At 39.5% G+C, this 14,526-nt stretch overlaps 1 protein-coding gene across 1 annotated transcript in view; it reads left to right on the forward strand.

The window, feature by feature from the left end:
* MAN1A1 (mannosidase alpha class 1A member 1) overlaps positions 1 to 14,526 on the forward strand; it is a 208,750-nt gene that overhangs the window by 101,076 nt on the left and 93,148 nt on the right. Inside the window, exon 4 of the mRNA XM_034765788.1 lies at positions 2,843 to 2,923. Within this exon, the coding sequence (XP_034621679.1) occupies positions 2,843 to 2,923 (81 nt within the window). The remainder of the gene's footprint in view (positions 1 to 2,842; positions 2,924 to 14,526) is intronic.

A 14,526-nucleotide genomic window follows, 5' to 3' on the forward strand; every position in this document is an offset into this window, starting at 1 on the left:
ATAAGGCAACACCTCCTCCCTTTTTCCCCCTGCTTGTCCTTCCTGAGCAAGCTGTATCCTTCTATATCAATATTCCAGTCGTGTATTATCCCATCCAAGTAACTTGCAGCCAGGCATTAAATTCCAGAATGTATCTCTCTCTACCTGGGCCCCCACACTTTAAAAGAAAGCTACTTGCGCCCCCAGCTCCTTCACCATTGCTCTCAGAGCACTGTAGTCTCTTCTGAGCTGCTCCGAGTCATACCTCACAGTATCATTAGTGTTCACATGGATGAGTAGCATGATGTAGCAGTAAGAGGACTGGATGATCCTTGACAATCCCTGTGTAACATCTTGGATATCGGCTCCTGGCAGGCAGCACACCTCCTGAGAGGAGAGAATGCTTATGAACAACAGTCTCAAACCAATTTTGGAGCTAGAAATAGTGTCCAGACTTCTGTTTTGTGGTTCTCTTAAAGACTACTGGAGTAGTCCTCTAGCAGGCCTCTGTTGGGTTTATGGGAGCGGTGAGACATTGCAAATGTAGTTGATGGACCAAGTTGTGTGTCAGAATATTTTTCAGTATTGGCAACAAACTTCTTGAAGACACTTGATGACCAGGATAAGCAGGTGAATGATTGGCAGACAGCTGGGATGGGCTTAAACAGCAGGCTGCAACTTTATTAATTATACTTCAGGGAGGGCTGCTACACTTCCTGACTTCTGCTCTCTGATACCAGGCATTAATTGGTTCCTGTGTGGGTTACATGGCTGTGATCAGAAAGCAAACAGTTATTCTGGGTAGACAAGGGAGGGTCTACTCATTGACTAAGCTCTTTTGTGAAATCTTTCTGCCCTCCTCCAACAACTTCCCCATGTAAGGTGTGTGTGGGGGGGTGGAGTGACCGAGGCCACAAGGTTGGATAGGGGCAGGATCTCAGGTCTGAGACTTCAGATTCTACCTTCCACCCCACTGAGCATGAAGTCCAACTGCGCAATCCTGGGTCTCATTTACGTCTGCGTGATGGCTCTTTCAGACTTTACCCTCACCAGCCATGGGGAACACCAGTGATTAGCATGAACTCATCTCACACCCACTAAACCCTGGTACCCATCTTCCGCCTGACCCAGTGCCTGGTCAAGGGGCCAAATGTCTGCCACAGCCTATTTCAGATGTACTCTGTTATCTCTAAGAAGCTCAGGACCATTGTTATGGATATCCCTGTGTTATCACTGCCCTCCCTCTGAGCTCCCAAAATAATCCTGGCCACCTCATGGTTCACATTTTTTAGTGCTTGCCCCCATGCAGGCTTACTCAATGCTTCCTTCGTCAAACTCATCCTGCAAACATCTGACCAAACCAAGGGTGTATGAAGCCATGACTGCATAATCCACTCTACATCTCTATATGTCCTAATTCTTAAACATAAGAATGGGCAAAGGGAAAGATACTGGAAAAAGTAGTCTCTTATATCTAGAAGATTGGCAGGGGGTTCTTGGGAATAGATAGATGGTGAGCCCCACCCAAGTTACTGGACTTTAGGCTGACTTTGGCTTTTCTTTCACATAACATTATAATTTTGGAAAAGCCTCCCTAATAATCTCTTAAACCCATTCTATACCATGGAGCATTCCATCTTTTATGCTCATATGTCACTGATTTTAGTTCTATATTGTTTATGCAGTCTTTTGAACCCCTTATATATCTTTTAGAAGCTGCATATGTTGTTTGTGTAGCACAGCCTATTTATTCTACAGCCAATTCTTTATACGCTAATGGCACTACAAAAATATGATTCTTGCTAATTGGGAAACTCACTAACTTCATAGTAGTTTTTAACCACTCTAGCAATTGACAGCCACCCTTGTGCTATTGCACTCATTGGCCCCTGCCCTAAAATTCAAATCTTTCATCTATAATACAAACTCACTTAAGGTGTCCTTGTGCTATCTGAATGTGTGACAGAATCATTAGTACTAATGTGCTGACCTCTCTGGCATTTTTAACTGAAGTGTCAGCTAAGTTCAGTTCTGCAAAATGAAGGCAACATTTGAACAGAATATTTTGAGAGCAATCAGGCACTAGGTTAAGTAACTTTTAAATGATCAGTATTCAGAAATCCTACATCTCTCATTGAAATGACATTATCAAATTATGTAGGTTGTCATACACTTTAGAGGAGCAGGCATGAAGAATCCATTGGAAATTTTTCCCTGTTAAAGCAACTTCATGTTCCATGAAAGCTTATACATAATATTGGTATGTAAAAACACATTGGGCCAAGAGCATCTGGAGAAGGACTGACATTAGAAATGTGAAAGATTATGTGCTTTTATTATTCCATTTTTATAATTACTACATCTACTCAATGTAATTTCTCTTTTAAAGAATCTGTTAGATTGAGAGAGCAAACCTTGGTCAAGATGGAAGTCTAACAAAAACATATTTGATCTGGGAGCACATTCTGTGCACAGGTACTGAGTCACTTGTAGGAGAAGAACACTAGAGGAGAAGCATACCAAGATGTGGGGCACTTTAGACACAACTGCGGAGGGATCAGAGCTAGTCAGCACTAGAGTTGTACAGCATCTTTAAAGTAAGGAAGAAAAACTAACAGCGTTATGCTTAGAATCATTTGTTTCCCTCTTCTGCGTGCTGACATTTGGTATTAATGGAGTTTAACACTCACAAAATAAGGTGAAGGATGGTCAACTTGAGATATTTCTTCTGCTATAATTGATATTGTGAATACATTATATATAACATGCATTAGCATGCCATTATGTCCTTATGAAACTAACACTGGATTTTTTCATATGAAACTGAGGTTCAAACTCTAACTATATGTATTTATATCCCTAGAATGCAGAAATTTCAGTTTTTGAAGTAAACATCCGTTTTGTTGGTGGTCTGCTTTCAGCATATTATCTTTCTGGAGAAGAGGTAAGATTATCTATCTGCATTGTCAATCTAAACTTCGAATCATCCACATGATTAGAATTGGATAATGTATTATTTCCTCTCCATTCTCAGTGTTGAATTTAAATGGTGTCTATTCTGTTTGTTGCCATGGTTTTTGAAAATGCTGACTGGGTCCACTCTGAAAGTCGGCCTGTTGAAGATTTGTGCAGCCCCCACCCCCAAGGTTATTGTTTTGTATAAATCTAATGAATGGGGAAATTGTCTCAATTGTAAAACTCTGATAAATGTACATGACAGGTGTTACATTCAAGTACAGAGTAGTGAAGTTTGCTGATGCTGCTGGAGGTGTGTTTGGATGACATGCTTCTCACAGGCCAGTTTGGAGTGTGTTGTCATCCACTCGCACAATTTACAACTCTGACAGGACTAATTATTCATCCAAGTGTTAGCAAAATGCAGTTGGAAGATATGACTGGAGAAACTATTGATATGATTGGAGGGGGAGCGGAATGAATAACTGGCATACAGATGCCAAAGAAGACCCCTAAAAATACCACTGCTCAGGGGTCTTAGGTGAGTTGGTATGAAATTTGGGAGAGTAGGCTCCCTGTGGTATTCTGGCCAGCTGCAGGAAGAGAATGAAGATGATCGTTGTGTAGTTTTTAACTTTTTTCCTGATCCTCAGTTGTATAGATGTGGAGGAAGAAGAGCTGGAATTTGTCCTCTAATCTCAAACAGAGAGTGGTGTCAATCTTTACTTGTTTCTCATAGCTAGTCTGGAGCCCTCAGAGACCACAAAGGCAGTAGCCCTCCTAGCAGTAGTTTCCAGTGAAGAGCATGCTAGCAACTATTGCAGAAGCCTTGATAGCTGCTGCTAGATATTTCTTTTTGACTTCCTTGGCAATGTTATGATGCCTGTTTTTCTTGAGCAAACCCAAGCAAGCACTCCTCAAGATGCTCGTCACAGTGGCAATTACACAGAAGGCGTTGGGTTTATAGTTAAAATTCTAAAGGTAACATGTTCACACTCCCCTGTTCAAGTTCTCTGAAGCAGTTTATACTCTCGCGTAGATCCATTGTTCCAAATTCAACATTATTACTGATAGAAAATTCCAGAGGCTGGAACTAACCATCTTTTTGTCTTTAGTAAATAATGTACATTTTAACTGAGATGTTTCATCTGACACTTGAAGGAAATCAGCCATCATTCTACCATAACTTATTGACTCAGAAATGAGTGCATCTAGAGTAATTTTAGAAACAAAAATATAGTTTTTTTCTGATTAAATAGTTATACTCAACCAATAATGTCTCTTCCACCAAAGCTGCTGCTGCTGCTCACAAACTCTAGTGAGCTTTTCTCAATATAACCTATTAACATTTAAATTAAGCAGTAGTAACAGATGTGGAGAACATTTCTTGGCAGTTAATGGCCAGCTAAAGGAGTAAAGGGCTCTGAACTCAATTTGTCATTAACTGCCAAGAAATATTTGACCTGTCGGTTATTAGGTCTATTCTAAACCATCAAAATATAAACATATAAAGAGAAAATTAATGATCTTGTGCGATTATGCATAAACACACACTACTTACCATGATTACAGTATTCTGTTCTAGTACTTGCATTCCTCTAGAAATTACTTACCAGTATACTAACTAGTATTCTTATTTTTGTCAGACAATTCTGAATTGACAAGTGTGAGATCATGAATTCTCTAAACAGTTATCTAGTTTAAAGAAAACAGTTTCTGTTGGCACTCCCCAAAGAAAAACTTTTGGCTTATTTTCCACTCTCATTTAGAAATATTTTGATTTTGCATTAATAGATAATTTTCCACTTCAAATTCAGCTACTTGAGTTCTCTGAACTGCTATTTAGAATTATGTCATGGGGTAGCTGCATATCTCTAAGATGTAGACTGGAAAGAGCTAACGTTAGTTCATCTGAAAGTCTCTGGGATGTTGGTCCTTTTCCCCCCATATTAGAAATGAACATTTTTGGACTTCATGATCTCATTATTCATTTCAGAAAATCAACAAGGTATGGTTGTCCCTGCAGTTGTCAGGTAGCTACTTTTTGTGTCCTATGCTGTGGCTGCTTGGGTTCTTGAGCATAATTTATACACGGCCACTGTTGAAGCTTTATTTGAAACACCTTTTTAAATCAAACATTTCAAAGTGTAGGAATTCTTTTCCTCTTGACAAAAATGCCTAAAATTAATAGAAACAATGGTTTTGGTGGTAATTCTCTTGCCCAGTTAGGTGGACTTTTTTCCAGCAGCAAATAAGTTGGTTTATTAAGCAACTGGCAAACGATTTATGATGTTTCAATACAGACACTCCTCACTCTTTCTCGAGGCTAAGTATTAGAACTTATTTTAAAGTACAGTGGTCATTTACCTGTCTTGTTACGAGATATAACTTGTGAACTGCTTTGAAGATATGTTTGGCTTTTTTAGAACACATTTAAATTTATTTTCTTTAAAATATATGCCCCATGATTGTTTTTCATGGCTTTAGTTATGCCCGCACCCAGCTTATGGCAAGGGAAGTGCTACTTATGCACTCCCAAATTGCTCTACTAGTATCATCAGACCAAATTTGTAACAACCCTGATATTCAAATTAGACTTAAACTCCTCCCCTTCTTTTATCAAAGTAGTAGTTGTAGTAATGGTTTAAGTTCAGTGTCTTGACATATTTCTGGTAGGCCTCTTTAAAAAGATTCTTACGTTTCAGAAACAGTGAACTACAAATTATCTAATGAAGGTAAACTCTGGAAATGATGATTAAAAAGCTGAACATGGCAAGCTTTAATATAATGTAATATGACATGTTCTGTCTAAAAGGATTTTGGGGAAATAGTCTTCATGTTTAAATTATAAATTTATGGTAATTGATTGCTTGGGAAGGAAAATTTTAAACATATCCTTTATTGAATATTTCTGTATTGTTTTTAATATCTTCAGCCAAAGTTCAGAATAAGCTTTGTAATACCTCTATGACCCTTACTTATATGAGTAAGCCTTTGTAAGTAATCAGAACAGCTTGTGTGAGTAAAGTTTGGAAGATCAGATCCTCGGCTCTTCCTAGTCATCAGATTGCCTATGAAAAGTGTAATGTTGATATGTTTTTTTCAGTACTGTAATTAAAGGCAGCTTTGGTTATGTAAAAAGAAGTTACATAATAAAGTTATAATAGCTTTGGAATTAAATGACCATAGTTAACCTAAAATTGCAACATATTGCATGTCCCATAGTTATTTGTAAATGTAAGTTCAATCATAATTAACAAGCAATATTGTAACACATTGAGTAGATTCTAAAACATCTTGCTTGCACTAAAATTCATTCAAATAAAATCACTAATATAGCTCATTTTTAAAATGTGATAGACATTGAGTACTTTGGTTGTCTGATAGCCAAGTCTTTACATGGCATATTTGACACATCTTGTTGCTGTAATTACATGAAAACCTACTAGAAAAAAAAATTTCGTTACTGGATTTAATCAGGCTACCATGAATGATATACAAGTATTAAAACAATTAGATTTGAAGCCAAGAGATCAGTTTGTTTGTGGATTTAAATGTTAGTCTCAAAATAGAGAGAACAGACAAGAAATGTCAAACGTGACTAAGACGAGCTAAACTTTTCATCAATGTTAAGAGAACTTCAAGTATTTATTGACAACATAATCTGAAAAGAAGTCTTAGATATTAAGCTCTTTTCTTTTGTTGTGTGTCTGGATTACTACAAAATATTGTGTATGTAACTGAAGACGGTTTCCTTGCTATTTATCTATCAGATTTGCTATGGATTAGTGGAGTTCATTTATGAGGGAGGAATTAGGGATAAAGTTGAATTGGGGATGGGAGAGAGGAATCATTTGTCTGGAAGTAATAAAAATCTTTGGGAGTTTTGTTTTGCTTTCCTTGAAGGTGCCACTACTACTGATTTTCCTCTTTAGTTTGACCACTCTCTTACATCCATTGTCTAACTGTATATGAACTGTATTATTTTATCTTCAGTTCTGCTTATGGCATGGTCACTATAGCTTATAATGGGCCAAGTTTCATGCAAATTTGTGCTTAATTGCTAAAGGAATTAAAATGACTAAGTCTGTTAAAACAGTATGACTGACTGTGATTCCAGTTCTTGACTACCACTATGCTCTCTTCTTTATTGTCCTGGGAGGACAGCTACTGAGGGAGGACGGTGGTAGAGCTGGCATGTGATGGCCACCATAGGCTGCACCCATAAAAGAGGTTTTGCTGGAGGGGAAGCTTCCTGAGCATGCCTCACCATACCTTCTCCCTGTCCCCACTCTCTATTTTCTGCTGGTGGGAACACCACAAACTCCTGTCTAGTCATATGAACAAAACTAGTTTTTAACAAGTTTTGGGAGTCAAGCTCTTGATCTGCTAACAATAACCAGCAACTGAGCGGCTAACTGGAATCCCCACAAGAGCTGTCCTACTTCTGCTCTGCAGCACTGCAATCCCAGGTAAGTCTGGAAGAACTGTGGTCCTATTATCAATGAACATGATAGCTTCCCTCTCAAGCTCTTGTCATTGATAACTATACATGGATATTAGAAAAATGAGAGCTGTCCAGAAGGGACAGGCAGTTCTTTGACTTACTCTTTGATTTTTATCATTGGCTGCTGTTTTTTAGTGATGAATTTTCTTCTACTATGGGCACTCCTTTCCTATCCCCCCACACCTGACAGGACAATAACCAGACACTTCTTGTTAGATGTGGGGGAGGAGGGGAGAGCTCATAGATGTCACACAGTATAGGGCACTTGGACATCCCAGGTAATCAGGAGAAACACACATCCCCTGGAATTCAGAGCCATCTGAGAAGCATCCAGGGCATTCATACCATTAATCCAGTCTCAGCACATTCTCATAATGTCAGACAACATTACAACTGATCTGCATAAACAAACAGGAAGTAGCAAGATCCATTCTGCTGTGCAAACAAGTGGCCAATTTATAGAACTGGTATATCAAGAACCACAACACCCTGTCTGCAGCGTACCTTGCAGGAACCCAGAATTCACTGGCGGACAGACTCAGCAGGCACTTTAGCTCCCACTCGCAGATGGTGGCATACAGCTAAGTGGTGAACAGATTCTTCACTCAGTGGGGAATCCTATCCCGCCTTCCAGACAAACAGGAAATGCAACACATACTGTTCCATAGAGTTAAAGGCCAGTAGGGACCACCTGATCATCTAGTCTGGCTTCCTGTATATCACAGGTCACCAATAGCACCCACACATTAAACAACTGAAATTAGACCTAAGTATTACAGCCCATAGAAGACTAGACTGTTGCATGCCACAGGCAGAAAATAGGAAGGACCGAGGTGCACCAATGCCCAACACCCCTGCAATGCCAGGGAAATGATTAAGTGAGACACACCTGGATAATCCTGGCAAGTGATCTGCACCCGTGCTCCAGGAGAGCTCAGGGCTAGTTCTCCAGAGACGATGATCTTCTACTCCCTTGGATAGATGGTTTGAACCACGTTTCTCCTCCTATCCTGCTGCTTCCTCAAGTAATGTGGAAGATTTGACAGGACAGAGCATGAGTTATCATCATGCCCAAATGGCCTAGACAATTCAGGTTCCAAGGTCTTCTGCATATGTCAGCCCAGCTGCCTGCCCATCAGTGTTCTTCCCTTCCTAGACCTCTTGACTCAATAGAACGGTAGGGTCGGACATCCCAATCCAGAAACTCTTTGCCTCACCTTGTTATTTGGATGGGCATTGGATCTAGAACATTCCTGTTCTGCAACTCTGCAAGGCATTCTTACTAATAGCAGAAAGGAGCTCACCAGAAAAGGTTACCTCTCGGGGCCCAACACCATCATATGTCCCCCGAGACAACAGATATTACTTGACATATTGGGTTACTGCCTTACCCTCAAGATGACAGTTCTTTCCCTTAGCTCGATACAGGTTCACCTGGCAACAATCGACATATCTCCCTCCAGTGCATAGCTATCCTGGAATTACTCACCCACTCACCTCCAGGTTCTCAGAGGGCTTAAGTAGAACTTTCCCACTGGTAATAAAACTGACCCCTCAATGGAACTTTAATTAACTCTTTCAACACTTATCAAGACATCTTTCAACCCCGTTAGCCTTCATAGACAAGTGAAGCACTTACTTTCCTCGTTACCTCAGCCAGACAGATAAACTGGGAACCCCAATGGCAGGCCCTCTGTATTCAATATTTACCCCTACAGTAGTTTTGGAATTTCCCATAAACCCCCAAACTATCAATTCCCCTGTATTCTCCCCAAAGCCCCAAGCCTCCAGCGAAGAGAGAGAACTTTATTCCTTCAACATAAGATGAGTTTTCGATTGTTACCTACAGAGAAAACAGGTCAGAAAGTCAAACTTGAGTTGTTTGTTGCCTTAGCGAAACAAGCTTGCCGACTAGTTATTTCCTCCCAGAGGGTCTTCCAATTGGATTTCTGGCTGTATTCTACTTTATCAGCTTGTACATCTTCCTCCCCCACACAGGATCTGGGTTCACTCTATAGGAGCACAAGCAACCTCAGTAGCATCATTTCAAGAGGGTACATTTGCTTATTTGCAAGGCAGTAACGTGGAATTCCATTCACACATTCACAAGACGCCACACCTTGGTCCAAGCCTCATCCACTGATGCATTCTTTGGGACCATGGTTCTACAAGTAGCTAGGCCACATTGCACCCTCCTCACCAAGTAGTGCTTATCGGTCACACACAGTGGGATACAGCACTCAAAGAAAGGGAAGTTGCTTACCCTTCATAATTAGAGTTTGGGATGTGTGCAGAGGATGGAACTTCTGTTTTGTGAATAATGTTGAAATTTTGAAAATGGGTTTCATTCCAAAATGAAGTGAAAACTGAAAATTAGAAATTCTTCTTGAAGAAAAATTCTGGGGAAAAAAAAATCACTTCGGATTGATCAAATGTTTTGTTTTGATTTTGACTATATTTTAGATCTTTATTTAACATTTAGAACATTTTTAAAGAAAAGTTTCAAAATGGAAAATCAGAATGTTTTGCTCTGAAAATGTTTACAGGACATGTAAACATGGTTGAAACTGTTCCATTTTTTGTTTTTGTTTTTTCTCTCTAAAACTAAGTTCCAGTAAAGTCAACCTGATTTCGTGAAGTGTTTTGGTTCTTATGGAACTGCATATTCTGGCAGACTATAGCTGAGTTGAAATTTCTCCAGCTACCTGTGTTTGGCATTCAAAGAGCTATAAATTAAGATCCCAGGAAGATGATTGTGGACAGTTTTATATATTAGTGCTATTGTCTGTCAGCAAAATTAACCAAGTAAAAAGGTTTATTTTGTCCATTGCTGCTAAACCCCAATTATCTGAAATTCAGATGATCAAAAATGTGAAAATAGACAAAATTATGATTTTAAGGAATGTCTCCTGAGCCATACGGACAATCAGAATGTAAATGATGTGATGTTAGTCACAAAGTATACTATTTGTGTATGAAATGTAGATACGAGATGAAAACTCGTCACTTAAATGCAAATTTGTTACTTTTATTATAAAGTGTTCCACCATTCAATAAATTATTGCTAATTATACTTCATTTTAGTTGTATGTTGAATATTTAATTGATCAGTACTATAAATGGCTAAAATATGAGCAATCTACAGAAGACAAATAGAAACAAAAAGATACGTTATCCTGTTGTGTGCATATATTATAAAACAAAAGCAATAGTATTCTAGTGTTTAATCTTTTTTTGATGACTTAAAGAACAAGAGTAGTCTCTTACTTGAACAGGGGGACTAAGAAGTGTTCCTCTGCTCTGACTATGGCAAGCTTTCCAGAGAACAGCTCAGCTGTGAAGGAAGTTGCTCTTTTGTTTCCTCCGCTCACAAGCAAACTGAGGCGTTTACCCATTTGAGGAGGGTAGTACAAGGTAATTCTCAGGATAGGTTTGATGACAGGGAGGAATAAGAAAAATATGTAAGACTCTAGACATGCTTACATTATCAATCTGTGAAAATTTAAGAAAAAAATCTAGTCCCTTTTCCCTATAAAAAGAACACGAGAACTCTTCCTAGTCAAGAGTAAAGTAAAACCAGGCTTTTTCTCAGACTCTGAATATTCTCTTGTCAGTTCCCTACATGGCCAATAACAAATTCCTCAAATCAGCCTGCAAGTTTGAAGATGCTTCCTAAATATATTCAGTAGGCAGTCATGTGCTAAGATTCTTCTGTTCTATCAGGCTTTATTTCAAGGATCCTTTTGACACACATTAATTCAGCTCATCACAATGGTGATCAGTTTTAGCTGGAACCCTCACTTCCTTCTGCTTGTAGGTCACTTGTTACATGGATTGGGAAAGTTATTAAATTCAAGTTTCAATATATGGGGAGGGGAGAGGAGGAGGTAGAGAGGGAAACTGCTTAAGTTTATAAACCACATTGTCCTGACTGCAATTGATGCCACGTGTTTTGTCTAAGCAACACTAAAAATGTCAGTGCAAAATCAGTATTATGGCTAAAACATTGAGCTGGAGATTTTGCTTCTAAACTAAGGTTTACCCTTAATTTTCCGTTCAAGGACCTAAATTCTGAGGGTACCAGCTACCATTTAAAGAAATGAGTAAGCATTTGCTGTTCCTGACAGTCATAAGGATAAACTGCAGTCTGCCAAGCCCCAAGTATTTTTTCAAAAGCTATCCTGTCAGTTTTCACTGTAAATACGTGAGCTAAAATTATTCTACGATTAGGTTCAGTGCTTTAGTTGACAATGTTCTCCAGAGTCACTGCCCTCTAAGATCACTACTTTGACAGGTTAGTTCTAGGTCATAGATCTAAAGGAAAACTTGACGCTACAAGAATGTAAATCCTGTTTGGTGACTGCCTGGAGCAGAGCTTCTGGTCTGTCTCAAGCCTGAATAAATATCCCTTCAGTATTTTTCTTTAACAGGCTCTGTCTGTTTCTTTCTCTCCTGGGGTGGGGCAGTTTGAGATTAATTAAAATGTTGCAACCAATTTAAATCAGTAGGGATACTTCAATAAGTCAATTAATGTAATGTGCAGTAGTAAATGAAACTTAACCACCTTATATTTACACTGTCACCATTTACCTCACCCCTGAATGTGCACTTCTCTGAATTTTGAGTTCTAAACTCATGTGGGTGCACTTGATGATCTTGAAGCTGGTGACAGTCCTCCCTTGGTCCAGTAAAACAGCCCAGCCAAAGCAACAAGGAGCAGAGCAATTCTAATTTGAGATCATTCCAAGCTACATACCTCCTCTGAAGACAGGAGTTGTTTAAAGGAAGGGTCAGTATTGCTGGATTCTGGTTGGAGGATAAGATCACTTGGTCTCTTATCAGACTCAAGCAACCCCTTAGTCTTTTCATTATCTCCCTTCCCTTGCAAGCACTTTCCCAAACAATAAAGGTGGTGGTTACTCACAATGCCTTCACCGCAAGCCCACCTCAGTTCTGGGCACAGCAACAGTCTCTGCCCTGGTTCCAGTGAAGCCCAGCAACAGCAGACTCTCACCAGTAGCTTCTGGATCTCCCACCATGAGCTCTCCCTCCAACCCCTGCAAGGAGAAGTCTGTCTCTCTTGCCCAAGGCATCATTGGATTTGTAGTCTCCAAGGCTTGACTGCAGCGCTCATGTTCTTCCCAACTGGAACACTCTTAATTAAGTTCAGAGGCCTCTCTAGTAACTATAATTAGTAACTATAGTAAAGGCTACTTTTGGGGTCAGGAAGGAGTTTTCCTTGTTACTAGAAGGGTCCTTAAGGGTATTTCACCTTCCCAGCATGGGGTACAGGTCACTTGCAAGGGTAATGAAGGTATATTTCACTTAACTGAGCAGGGGCCTTGGGCATTGGTGAACCTGACTCTGTCATGTTCTTTTCCTGTGGTACCTAGTAGGGGTTGTAACACTTTGAGCTTGGTGTAGGGATGGCTGGGTGGTGTCTAGTGGCCTGGCATATACAGGCCATAGTTTGCTCACCCCTGTATTAGGCTGTCAGCTGCGTTTGCAAGCTAAGGAAAGAGTAGGAATAAACAATCAGTTTTCAGAATGGAGAGAGGTGTATAGTGGTGTCCCCTAAGGGTCTGTCCTGGGACCGGTCCTATTTAACATTCATAAATGATCTGGAAAAAGGGTTAGAGAGTGAGGTGGCAAAATTTGGAGGCAATACAAAATTACTCAAGATAGTTAAATCCAAAGCAGACTGCAAAGAGTTGCAAAGGGATCTCACAAAACTAGGTGACTGGACAACAAAATGGCAGATGAAATTAAATGTTGATAAATGCAAAGTAATGTACATTGGAAAATATAATCCCAATTATACATTCAAAATGATGGAATCTAAATTAGCTGTTACCACCCAAGAAAGAGATCTTGAAGTTATTGTGGCTAGTTCTCTGAAAACATCCACGCAATGTGCAGTGGCAGTCAAAAAAGCTAACAGCATGTTAGGAACCATTAGGAAAGGGATGAATAAGACAGAACATATTAATACACCTATATGAATCTGTGGTATGCCCATCTTGAATGCAGCATGCGGATCTGATCACCCCATCTCAGCAAAGATATATTGGAATTGGAAAAGGTGCAGAGATTAGGGGTATGGAACCACTTCTGTATGAGGAGAGATTAAAAAGATGGACTTTTCAGTTTGGAAAAGGGGGGGCAGGACTGTGATAGAGGTCTATAAAATCATGAATGGTGTGGAGAAAGTGAATAAGGAAATGCTATTTACTCCTTCACATAATGCAAGAACTAGGGGTTACCCCATGAAATTAATAGGCAGCAGGTTTAAAACAAACAAAAGAAAATATTCGCACAATCAACCTATGGAACTCTTTTTCCAGGGAATGTTGTGAAGGCCTAAACTATAGCAGGGTTCAAAAAAGAACTAGTTCCTGGAGGATAGGTCCATCACTGGCGCAACACCATGCTCCCTAGCCTCTGTTTGCCAGAAGCTGGGAGTGGAGAATGGGATGGATCACTTGATTGCCTGTTCCGTTCACTTTCTCTGAAACACCTGGCATTGCCACTGTCAGAAGACAGGATACTGGGCTAGATAAACTGTTAGTCTGACCCAAAATGGCTATTCTTATGTTCTTAAAGCAGCAGTATTCAAGGTTTTTCAGAAGACCTTGGTTCAGTTTTGTTAGTAGTCTCTTTGGAATTGTTTCCTCCCTTGAGAGACCAGTTGTCTAAATTTTGCAGGTATGGCTAGGTATTTTTGCAAATTAATGAATCCTGGAGATCATCATAATCTAATGGGGTATATTCTCTAGTTCAAGGTGTGACGTTGCAGTCTATATGGTTTTACAAAAATATGCTAATGAGTGAATATAATGTAACTATGCTTCATGCAAAAGGTCTCTTGGAAGGTATCATTACAAAGCTTATAATCTACTGAGTGTGATCATCCTATTTGTATAAATGTACCACTCTTGTACCTGAAACTAGATATATGAAATATTACTCGGAGGGCCTATTGTAATTATGTAAAGTGTGGGCCATTAATGGTGGTTTGGAATCTTGATGACTCCGATTAAGTAGGACCATTGTCTGCAAATGGCTGTGTTTTACCTATAAATGTT

This window comes from Trachemys scripta, chromosome 3 (genome assembly GCF_013100865.1).
Source record: "Trachemys scripta elegans isolate TJP31775 chromosome 3, CAS_Tse_1.0, whole genome shotgun sequence".
Taxonomy (NCBI): domain Eukaryota; kingdom Metazoa; phylum Chordata; order Testudines; family Emydidae; genus Trachemys; species Trachemys scripta.